At 45.4% G+C, this 12,064-nt stretch overlaps 1 protein-coding gene across 1 annotated transcript in view; it reads right to left on the bottom strand.

The window, feature by feature from the left end:
- Positions 1–373: 373 nt before the first annotated feature.
- ADRA1B (adrenoceptor alpha 1B) overlaps positions 374–12,064 on the bottom strand; it is a 59,266-nt gene continuing 47,575 nt past the window's right edge. Inside the window, exon 2 of the mRNA XM_061149480.1 lies at positions 374–1,002. Within this exon, the coding sequence (XP_061005463.1) occupies positions 404–1,002 (599 nt within the window). The 3' untranslated portion in view covers positions 374–403. The remainder of the gene's footprint in view (positions 1,003–12,064) is intronic.

The following is a 12,064-nucleotide window of genomic DNA, read 5'->3' as shown; positions in this document are numbered from 1 at the left end:
GCCTCCTGGGCGCACGCACACTCGCCCTGCCCCCGTCGCGGGCGGCCCCACACACGCGCACACGCAATACACGCACATCGCACAGACACACGCACGTGACCCCACAGTTAAATACATGTACAGAGGGACTCGTTTAGATATATACAAAGAGAGAGAGAGAGAGGCGGAAATCCCGGCCGCCGTCGGGTCCCCCAGGCTGTCAGCATGCTCGGCCCAGCTCTCCGCGCCGTACCTGGCACCCATGCCCCTGCCAGAAAAGCAGCTGCCCCTCCTCCCGCCCCCCTCCCCCCGTTTCCCGGTGGGGCCCCGAGGCTACCGGGCGCCGACACTCCCCTCCCCCCTCCGCCCGCCCTCCCCCCACGAAGATGGGCTCCCCAGAGAAAGGAAGCGGTGCGCGGGGACCCTAAAACTGCCCGGGCGCCAGGGGCATGTTGCTTTTGAAGCCGGGCTGCCCGTTGGCCACGTCGGCTGCGGCCTCGTGGCCGGCGTCGCCGTCAGTCCCGGGGCTCTCGGGCTCGGCAAGGAGCTTGAAGGTGAAGAGCGGACCCGAGTCGTGGCGGCCGCGGCGGCCCGGGGGCTCGGGCGCGGGCAGGCTCAGGAGGGCGCCGGGCGCCTTCCACTCCGGGAAGGCGCACAGCTCGACGGGCGGCGGCGCGCCGCGGCCCAGGTAGCCGGGGCTCGGCGAGGCCGAGGGCAGGGTCCGCTGGCTGCCGCTCAGGCAGCTGCCGCTGTCGTCCAGCGAGTCCTTGCGCGACTGCGAGCGCTCCAGCGAGCCGCCGCGCGTCCACGGCCGGTAGGTGTAGCCGCAGCCCCCCAGGCGCCGGCGGCGGCGGCGGCGGCGGCGGCCGCGGCACTGGCACCCGAGGATGCGCACGAAGGCGCGCTTGAACTCCTTGCTGGAGCACGGGTAGATGATGGGGTTGAGGCAGCTGTTGAAGTAGCCCAGCCAGAAGACCACCTTGAACACGGCGTCGGGGGCCTTCAGGGTGGAGAACAGGGAGCCTGCAGGGGGAAGGGGTGGGGTGGGCACGGGCAGAAAGACAAACAATCGGTGAGCAGTCAGACCCTCTCTTCCATGTGATTTGCCCACAGACTGTCAACCGGTGGTATTCCTGTCTCCTGCTCAGGCCAGCTCCTCTACCTGCAATACTGCCTTTCCATCTCAAAACACTTGACTCCTACATGCTTTTCTAAAGTCCAACCTCCATCTCTTCACCTTCGCCCATAAAATCTTTCCTGATTTAGCTAAACAGGATTCAAACAACTGTATCTGTAACGTTCCTAGGATAGCGCTTACCACTGTCTTCGTGAGTGAGAAAAATAATCACACACAGCTCTTCTATAGCTGTTGGAACGGCACTGTGTTGCTTCTTCACCTACTATTTTATCCTTCACAGAATGCCTTGAAGTATTTCCATGGGAAATATGAGATGTGTTAAAGACCTAAGGGTGAAAGGTAAACCTTTATAAGGTAACCCAAGAGAAGGTAAATGACAGTCTTACCGATGGAGAGGTGAAGGAAGAGGACTTAACACTTCAAAAAGATAAACTATGGGGCAAGAGTCGGAGAAGATATTTACAATGTCTTAAGACTGTCAAGGGGTTGGTATTTAGCGTATATTAGGACTCCTGAAGAGAAGGAGAAGGAAATGGCAACCCACTCCAGTGTTCTTGCCTGGAGAATCCCAAGAACAGAGGAGCCTGGTGGGCTGCCGTCTATGGGGTCGCATAGAGTCGGACACGACTGAAGTGACTTAGCAGCAGCAGCAGCAGCAGGACTCCTGAAAGTCAACAAGAAAAAGATAGCATTCCCAGTAGAAACGTGGGCAAAGAAAAGGAACAGGCAATTTACAAAATAGAAAACTTGAAGGCTAACGGGCATATCCCAAAGTGCTGGAAATATTAGGCAGCCAAATAAAGTGAGAGCCACAAATTGAGAGAACATATTTGTTACATTGGCAAAAATTAGAAAGCTCGACAGTGCCAAGTTCAGGCAGGGGTGTGGAAACATGGGGAGTCTCCTGCTGGTGGTGGGCACAGGCTATGAAGACCTGATCCCATTAAGTATACAGATACCTCCTGACCCAGCAATTTTGCTCCAGGGCAGGGATGTGAAAGAATTTTCACACAGGTCATCAGGGGCCATGTGTGACTATGCTCAGGGTGATGGTGTTTATGGTGACAGAGTTGGAAAACACCTGGGTGCCCCACACTGGGAATAATGGAAAAGTAGAGTTTGGAACATGCATAGCAGAGCAATTACACAGTACCTAAAAGTCCAAATAGCAATATGGAAAGATCTCAAATACCTTGTTCTTTGTTTAAAAAAAATAGGAAACAGAATGAGCTTTATAACATAACATCTTTCAAGTAACACACCTAACAACCAAGCTCATTTGCAAAAACACTTTCAAGTTAAAAAATACATATCAAATGCAAAATGGGTGTCTAAGGGTGAGGCAGAGGGAAAGCGGAATAGGGGATAGGAATAAAAGGAAATAAATCAATAAAATAAGAGAGACACCAGACTTAGACCTATGATGATGGGGTGCTGATAGCTGAGAAACATGACTAACTCATGTGTCTGAATTGAGGTCCAAAAGCATTTAATGCAAAATTAAGTTCAAAACTATTTCCATTTTAAATGCAAGGCAACTGAGACTTGGAGAGGTTAAATGACTTGCCCCGGGCCACATAGCATGTTTGTAATATAGCTGGGATTTAAACTCAATTCTGTTTGAATATGAAACATTTTTGCTTGTTTGTTTGTTTGTTTTGAATGCTATTAATTTCCTTTTGTGGAAAAATGAGAAGCTATTAAAAAGCAAAAAGAAAAGAAAAAATATTTTAAAAGCACAAATAAACCCACAATGCAGAGATACCACATTTTGGTACATAAACTTCCAGATTTTTTTCCTGTTGTATACACTACACACGTAAATATATATGTAAATGTTTGCATATGTACATGTAAATGTTGTATATACATATACATATGTAAATGAATACATATTTGTCGTATATACATATGTAAATGTTTTTAAAATGCAATTATACTTCACAGAACATTCTGTAACTTCAAACCATGTCCCTAAGCCAGCCACTCCACCTGCAGCACAGTGACTTTGGTATTCCTATCTTAACCTCCTTTGTTACACTGTGAGCTTCCTAAGAGCCTGGTCTTTGGGATCACCTTTGAATCCATTTGAAGGAAGAGTGTATGAGTGGGAGAAATCTTAGCAAATCTCGAAATCCAACTTCCTCACTTGATCCATGGAGACACTGAGACCCAGAAAGTGGCTGAAGGTCCCACAGTTGTTGCATAGATGCCATAAGAATCCCTATTTTGGATTGCACTTGAGTTTCCCCCCTGCAGCACTTGACCTTCTTGATTATTGAGCTCTGGCTTGTTGTTACAGGGAGCCTCCCGATTCTCTGCTTGGCGATGCAGGGATAGTGGCTGGTCAGGTTCCTGGTGCAGGGTTAAATCAGAGAGGGATTAAACTTGGCAAGAGGGTTATCCATACTTGTTGCGTGCGCGCCAAGCTGCTTCCGTCGTGACTGACTCTCTGTGAGCCTATGGACTGTAGCTCACCAGGCTCCTCTGTCCATACGATTCTCCAGGCAAGAACACTAGAGTGGGTTGCCATGCCATCCTCCAGGGTATCTTCCCCGACCCAGGGATCAAACCCACGTCTGCTACGTCGCCTACATTGGCAGGCGGGTTCTTTACCACTAGTGCCATCTAGTGTTAACTATAAGTACGCTGACTTCTCAATTCTGGTTTAGGGCTAGGTGAGGCCAATGAGGGCGCCACCTCGTGGTCTGATTCGTGATAAGGTCTGCACCGTTGGGTTTTTGTCCCACTGTTGGCATCACCGACTCGATGGACGTGAGATTGAGAAAGCTCTGAGAGTTGGTGATGGACAGGGAAGCCTGGCGTGCTGCAGTCCATGGGGTCGCAAAGAGTTGAACGCGACTGAGCGACCGAACTGACTGTCCAAGATTATCCTTTGGATAGAAGGCTCCAGTGAAAATGCAAATATGACATGTGAACACCTAGTATCCATGATGGGGTGAGTTGTTTCTGCCCATGTGGATGGTCTTGCTTCTGTCACAGAGTCTAAAGGGAATAGCTAAAATGGTCTTGACAAAAATGGGAAACTGAAGAATAAATCTGGGAAGTGGAGAGAGGGAGCTAACACGTGGAAACCTTGTGCATTACTCCGGAGGGTAAATGCTAGTGAGCATGTGCACAGGTAGGCACACCGTCCATAAGGACATGTTAAGGCCTGGGATTGAGCTGGGGGCGGGGCACAGACAATTGAGGCAAAGGTGAGGATGATCCAGAGCAGGAGAGCATCCTTGCTGAAGACAGACTTGTAACTCTGCTTGCCAGCCCTTTGAAGATGATAGTAAAATGGCCCAAAGGGGGTGTATCCTGAAGGACTAGCTTTTAAAGGATTACAATAATTACAAATAATTACAAAAATTACAATAATACTAATAGCTAAAATTCATCAGAACCATCAGTCACATTGTGTGTGCTTTATACACATCCTACACTAAACCTTTTACACCATTCACCTGTTTAATGATCACAGTAATCTCTAGATGAAGGGACTATAGTTGGTCCCATATTATGAATCAGGACACCAGCATATGAGTGGTAGCTTTTTACATTTTTATACATTCATTCTTTCATTTTTTCATTCATTCATTCCACAAATATGGAGCTCTGCTAAGTGCCAGGCAGGAGGCCAACCTGTGGGGATACAATTAGGGGTGTTTCTGCCCTGTGGCAGCCCACAGGCTTGTGAGGAGGCAGTTCATTGCACCGGAACACACACAACATTATGATGGGGGCATGAATGCCATTCTCTCCTTCTGTGCCACACGGCATTTCTTCCTATGTTCTTCTTCACCTGCATCACACTGAAAGCACCTTGTTAGGGTTAAAGATGGGCTGGAACTTTGTCTTTATTTTCTTACAAAGCACTCTCCAAGGACCAGTGGGCTGAGATGTGCTCAGCCAAAGGGAAGGGGGGTGATGTTGATTTTCTCATGGCATTCACTTACAGCCACAATTTGAGCTTGGGCTCCCTGAGATGCCTATTCCTCTGAGAAGAAGGTCATTCTTTGCCTTTAGTCAATTTAGGCAATGTGGCCTGGTGACTTGAGCTCAGAGTTTGCATCCCTTTTTTTGGAGTATTGGCTGTTTGACTTTTGAAAAGTTAACTGGCTCTCTCAGGCTAAATTTTCTTATCCATAAATTGGGGATAACATCTGCCTCATAGGATTATTCTGAATACATGAAAATATCCATGTTAAAATACTTGATATGGTGTCTGGCACCTTGAAAATTGATAAATGGTGGCCATTTTCCAAATATACTTTATATCCTGGCCCATTCATTGCCATCTTCCAGGAACTCTGCTGATTAACCCTACCTGACTCAGAGTGACTCCTTTATTCTGTATCCCTCAGAACATATACAATCAGGTCTTATTCTGTTATTTTATTGTTTATCTGTTAATGTTGCTGAGCCATCCCAGGGCTGGCTAAGTCCTTGTTTACCACCCAGTCTGTAAACTCCTTCTGGGCAGAAACCATATCTTTATTTCTTTCCCATTTCAGGAAAAGAATATTTTTATTACATTTTATTAATATTTTATATTTTTATTATAAAAGTGAAACAATGGAGAATGAATAGGGGGAGCACAGAGAATTTTTAGGGCAGTGAAATTTTTGGTATGATACTATATTGGTGGATATATGTCATTATACATTCGTCCAAACCCATAAACTGTACACCACTAAGATTGATCCCTAATGTAAACTGTGGACTTAGGGTGATTATGTGTCAATATAGGTCCACCACAGTACCTTCCTGTCAATTTGGACGTGAACCTAGAACTGCTCTAAAAAATTAAGACTATTAAAAAAAACCTCACATCCTTAAAAAGAGGGTTTTCCTAGTGGCTCAGATGGTAAAGAATCTGCCTGCAATGCAGGAGACCCAGGTTCAATTTCTGGGTCAGGAAGATCCCCTGGAGAAGGAAATGGTAACCCACTCCAGTATTCTTGCCTGGGAAATCCCACGGACAGAGGAGCCTGGTGGGCTATAGTCCAGGGGCCACAAAGAGTTGGACATGACTGAGTGACTAACACACAATACACACATCTTCACAAAGCTAAAAATACAGTTTCCATATGATTCAGCAATCCTATTTCTAGGCATATATCTGGAAAAGATGAAAACTATAATTCAAAAAGATACCTGCACCCCAATGTTCACAGCAGCACTGTTTACAATAGTCAAGACATGGAAGCAACTCAAGTGTCCATCACCAGATGAATGGATGAAAAAAATGTGGGTGCACATGCACGCACATACACACACACACACACACACAGAGGGATATTACTCAGTCATTAACAAAATGAAACGATGCCATTTGCAGCAACATGGTTGGACCTAGAGATGATCATATTAGGTGAAATAAGTCAAAAAGAGAAAGACAAACACCATATGGTATCACTTATATGTGGAATCTAAAATATGACACAAATGGGACTTCCTTGGTGATACACTGGTTAAGACTCTGCACTGTCAATGCAGGGGGCTCGGGTCTGATCCCAGGTCAGGGAGTTGGATCCCACGTGCTGCAACTAAAGCACCCGCATGCCACAACTAAGACCCAGAGCAGTCAAATAAAAAATAACACAAATGAGCTTATTTACAAAACAGAAACAGACTCACAGACATAGAAAACAAACTTATGGTTACTAAATGGGAAGCAGGGGAGGGATACATTGGGAGTAGGGGACTAACAAATCCACACTACCATATATAAAATAAATAAACAACAAGGATTTACTGTATAGCACAGGGAACTATATTCAATAGATTGTAATAAACTATAATGTAACAGAATTGAAAAAGAATATATATATATATAAACAAATCACCTTGTTGTATACCTGAAAGTAACAAATATTATAAATTACCTAAACTTCTACTAAATAACTTGTCACATTAAAAAAGTGACACCTGCTAAATCACACACTACAAAAAAAATCTATATAATATAGAGTGAAAATTATTTCTCAAGTAGATATGACCAAAGTTAACAGTTCTGTTTTTATCCTTTCAGATGGATTTTTAAAATGGGGTCATACACATACCTTTCCCCAAATTTATTTCTTCACTTAGAATATATAAAAGACATTTCCTCATGTCACAACATTACATCTTGCTGTCTGGATATAGAGTAGTTCACTTAACTCTTTCCTGATAGTAGTCAAATAAGTGATTTTAAATTTTGGGCTACTGCAAACTGCAGCAATGAAAAGCCTCATGCATCTTGTGTTTTTGCACACTTGAGTGTTTCTGCAGGGTAACATTCTTCATGAGGAAGCACTGGGTGGATTCCACATTTAAGTCCTGACAGCTAGCCAAACCGCCTTCTGACTGGTTGTATCAATTTACTATCCCACTGACTGAAATGAGTGTGATATTTTCCCTACATCTCCACAACTTTGTGGTGTGGTCAGTTTTTAATCCTCGTGTATCTGGGAGCTGAATAATGACCTTGCCCACCCTCTTGTTCCATTTGCGTTCTCCTTTATTTCGTCTTCCAGCGACCAGAATGGCTCTCACCCTCAGTGACTTCTGGCAGGGACTGCCCTTTTCTCATTAGATTCTGACTCTTGGGATGGAATCCTGGTTCTCTCACCAGACCTGTGACCTTGGGCAAGCTTCATACTATCCCTAAGCTTCAGTTTCCTCATCAGTAAAATGGGTCAAATAAGAATATCACCTTCCCTGGGTTGTTTTAAGGATTAAACAAGATAAAACATGAAAAGCTCTTATTAGCATGCTGGGTACCAGGTTCCTGCCACCTAAATCAACTCTGCATTAATGCTAATTAACCAAATGATAATTTATTCCTATAAACCACTCATTGGGCTAGAAATCTAATTACAGGAAATCGATGTTTGTTAACTTGATGTATCATTTTGGGTCAGTTACTTTCCCTTTTTGGGCCTCAGTTTACCTCCTTTAAAAATGTATTTATTTATTTTACTGAAATAGAGTTGATGGACAATATTATCTTAGTTTCAGGTTCAGTACCTAATAATTTGACGTAGTTTCCCTCCTTTAGTTGAGTGGTTTGATCCAAGTCCTGTCCAGCCGTATCATTCACAGTCTCTATGAGGCTAGTGCTAGAAGCCTGCCCATCCCTGCTTCTCCAGACCCACCACAGAGGGGCAGTGCGGGTCAGGAACTGGACTGCCATGTGCCTCGGATTCCACACATACTTCGGCCCCTTCCTTCCTTCCTCTCTCCTGCCAGCAGCACGGTAGCCATTGGGATTCGGGGCTCTGTTTGCAAGACCAGCACGCCCTGGTGGGAGCCAAGAGCCCTCATTAATTAGGGAAGGTGCCAAGCCTCCTCGGGCATGAGAGCATGTTGGTGACAGGAATCCTTTTTTCTCTGGGCACAAAAACAGACCTTTGGGCGCCAATGAAGATGCCAAGGGGCTTCCCTGATGGATCAGTGGATAAAGAATCTGCCTGCAATGCAGGAGACACAGGAGACGTAGGTTCCAGCCCTGGGTCACTTGGAAGATCCCCTGGAGAAGCAAAGAGCAACCCACTCCAGTATTCTTTCTTGGAAAAGCCCTTGGGCAGAGGAACTGGCAGGCTATAGTCCATGGGGTCGCAAAGAGTCAGCCACAACTGAGCAACAAGCATGAAGATGCTAAAAGAGGGAGCACATATCAATGGGAAATGTAGGTTCCTGGAAGCCTGCTCTCTCTGCTGGAAGTAAGGCCGGCGTCTGCTCTTTGCCAGGGTTACCAACTCTCAGTGCGTGTCCTTGAGCCTGGCTCCACATCTCCTGCCCATGAAAAGTTCCCATGTGCTTTAGCCCTGCGTCTTAGCGTCATGGCTTGGCAGAACTGGGAAACCCTCTTCCTTAAAGGAAGGTCAGTCAGGGTGAGTGACTTGTACAAGGTCACTTGGCTGGTGAATGGCAGTACGAGAGCCAGAACCTGTTCAAATGTCCTTCAGTTGATCCAGAAAAACATTTATCGAGACAGGGGAGCTCGGTGGTTAAGGACCTGTTTGGCTAACACAGGCAGGTACCCCTGGGTTCAAGTGCTGGGTTCAAGACTTCTTAGCTGGGTGAACTTGGAGAAGCTGCTTGAGCTCGGTTTCTCGGAAAACAGGAATGGTGATAATTCTTTTCTGAATGGATGAGTTGAGCTTAGGCTTGGTAAGTGCTTGGCATGTTGAAAGTACTCAATAAGTACAGCTATTCGACTGCTGCAAACACAACTACTGTTACTACTGCCAGTGCTGCTGTTGCTGCCAGCACTACTGCTACCAAGATGAAGGAAATGGAGACGAAGATGAGATCTCCTGTGCAGAGCAGGTGTCAGCGCTCTCAGCCTGCTGCTCTTTCCAGTACAGGCCCAGGGATAGGGCTCCAGGTGGTTCTGGAGCTTGATGAGACTGTATGTGATATTCATGCAATTTTCTGGGGGAGAATCCATAGCTATCATGGGCTTGATGGGGTCAGCAACCCTCAAAGGTTTAAGCCTCACCCATCTCAAGTCTAGAGCTTGCTAAGCATCAGTCACTCTACTCCTTGGACCATCCATTACTTAATGCTTTTCTCTAAATCAACTCACTTTTGGTATCTAATTTTTTTTAAAAGAAAGCTTTTTATTACTGTTTAAAAGCCTGCATTACTTGCTATAAACAGAATGCAATGGCAGAGAAAAAGAAGATGAAGACAAAACGTTGTTAGTAGCTCTGGAAGGCTCCATAGTGTAGTGTGTCTGAGCCTCCTCTCTTTTTCAAAGAGGGAGATTAGCTCGGGTTGAGGGGTGTTGAGACTTGTTGGCCTTAAACTGAGGGGCATTCATTCCTCTTTGAGGACCTGAAGGATTGAAGGAGAAGTGAACAGGGAATATTTCCTCACTAGAGAACCCAGCCCCTGGCACATAATAGTGCTAAATAAATATTTGTGCACTGATTGACTGACTGAATATGTGATTCAGTTTTTTGGAGCCATCTCTGGCTCGCATTTCAAGCTATCTTGTACATCACTCAGATCTGTAGTCATTTTGAGCAGCAACTGTGGGCATAGCTCTGGGAAACCAGGAGGCCCCATGGCTCCACTAGGATGCCGCTTGCTAGTCTCTTACTGAGGTTTTTTAAACAGATCAGATGAGACAACACCTCTGAAAGGGCTTGGAGGGGTTGAAAGCTTCACATCTGGGTGGGGCAAGTTCTAAGAGGTAGAACTTGAGAGGAAAGGGGTAAAGCAGCAAGCAGATGGTGCAGTGAGCCCACTCATATCACATGGGCTTTGCCTGCTGAAGGGTGACTTAGAGGGATGGTGAAGCACAGGGATCCAAAAGCTAAAGTGAAGCAGGATCAGCACAAGGAGAAGCACTTCTTGGCTGGACCGTGGTCCGGGTGGGTCATCCTTAAGGTGCTATTCAATGAATCTGAACAGTGAATCCCCACTCTTCAAAACCCAAGGTTTGTTTGTGGAATAGTAGCTACTATGAAGATCCCCCTGGGGAAGGAAATGGCAACCCACTCCAGCATTCTGCCTGGGAAATCCCAGGGACAGAGGAGCCTGATGGGCTACAGTCCATGGGGTCACAAAGGAGTTGGACATGACAGAGTGACTAAACAACAACAACAGCAACAACTCCTGTGTCAATCACTGGCCAAATGCCTAACCATCTTTACACCCTTTTTTACTCCTTTAACCATCTCTGTTCCCAAGACAGCTCAGCATGACTGCACCCTGCATGGCTCTAGGGGGCGCCATTCTGCCCGCTTGGACTCCTCGGTGTCTGGGAGTCCAACCTAAGGGCACTCACTGGAGGCCACGACTATTACACTTGAAGGAACGGAACTAGCTCCAAGCCATAGAGCTAATGGGGGCAGAGTTTGAATATGAATCCAGGAAGCCCTTACAGAGGATGTTAATCACTTCCAGTACAATTCATGGGGAAACAAAATACACATGCTAATGTGTATAAGGGACAGGAAAAATAGACATGAAAGGAGACATCAACTGTGTTTATCCTTCGGTGTTGAAATTACGGGTGAATTTTTATTTTCTGGGTTTTTTGGTGTTTTCCAACATTTTCTCCACAAACATGAATTACTTTTGTAATTGGGAAAAATCCAATGAATATTATTTAAAAGACAAAAAAATGAACCAAAAGATACTTTTTTAATGTTCTATTTAAATATAATCCACATGACAGTTCTATGAGCAAAGTGGGATTATCCATACTTTTCAGATGAAGAAACAGAGCTGTAACTAGAAGGCAGCGCTTGTTTAAGGCTCTCTACAGGTAAGGGGGGGAGGGGGATTGAAATGAGACCTTTTGTTGTTAAGCCCAGCAGCCTCCTCTGTTAGTTCCTGATGTGTCTGTTGTCCCCTGATGTGCCTTATTCTCTTACTATGGACCCTGTAATATTTCGTCATTAAATATTGGTTGAAGGAATGACCAGTGGGTGGGGACTGCACCAAGGCATAGAGAGATGCAGCGCATCATTTGTCTGGTCCCTCCAGGGCTGGGTGGTAATATCCTTCTGAGTTCTGACAATCTGGGTCTCTAGGATTATAAATTTGATTTGATTTATTTCACAGTCAGCATCACACAAACAGATGACCTCAAGGGAGCCAGTGGGTGGTAAAACCATTTTGATCAGCTTGTAAATAGAGTGGAACTCCCTTTCAATGGGGCTGTTATTAGGAGCATTTGGTTACACCTTTGGCCAAGCCAAGTCTTCCCAGTGCAAACAGTTTGCCCAATAAAAACAAACAAACAAAAAATGTCAAATACTAGTTACTAATTCTTTCAACATTGGCTTTGAGAAGGAGGTTTCCTTGGATTTGGAAATTCCCTTCGAGGTTTTTCCATTTTCTTTGCCACTTAACCCTGGAAAGAGATCACAAAATTGTCCAACAAATACAATATCCTCAGGGCCAAATAGACCCATGTTAAATTTTAAAGCAAAT

The sequence above is a fragment of the Dama dama genome, chromosome 9 (assembly GCF_033118175.1).
Source record: "Dama dama isolate Ldn47 chromosome 9, ASM3311817v1, whole genome shotgun sequence".
Classification (NCBI taxonomy): Eukaryota; Metazoa; Chordata; class Mammalia; order Artiodactyla; family Cervidae; genus Dama; species Dama dama.
The sequence above is the reverse complement of the archived record's forward strand: the minus strand, read 5'-3'. Positions and strand labels throughout refer to the sequence as shown.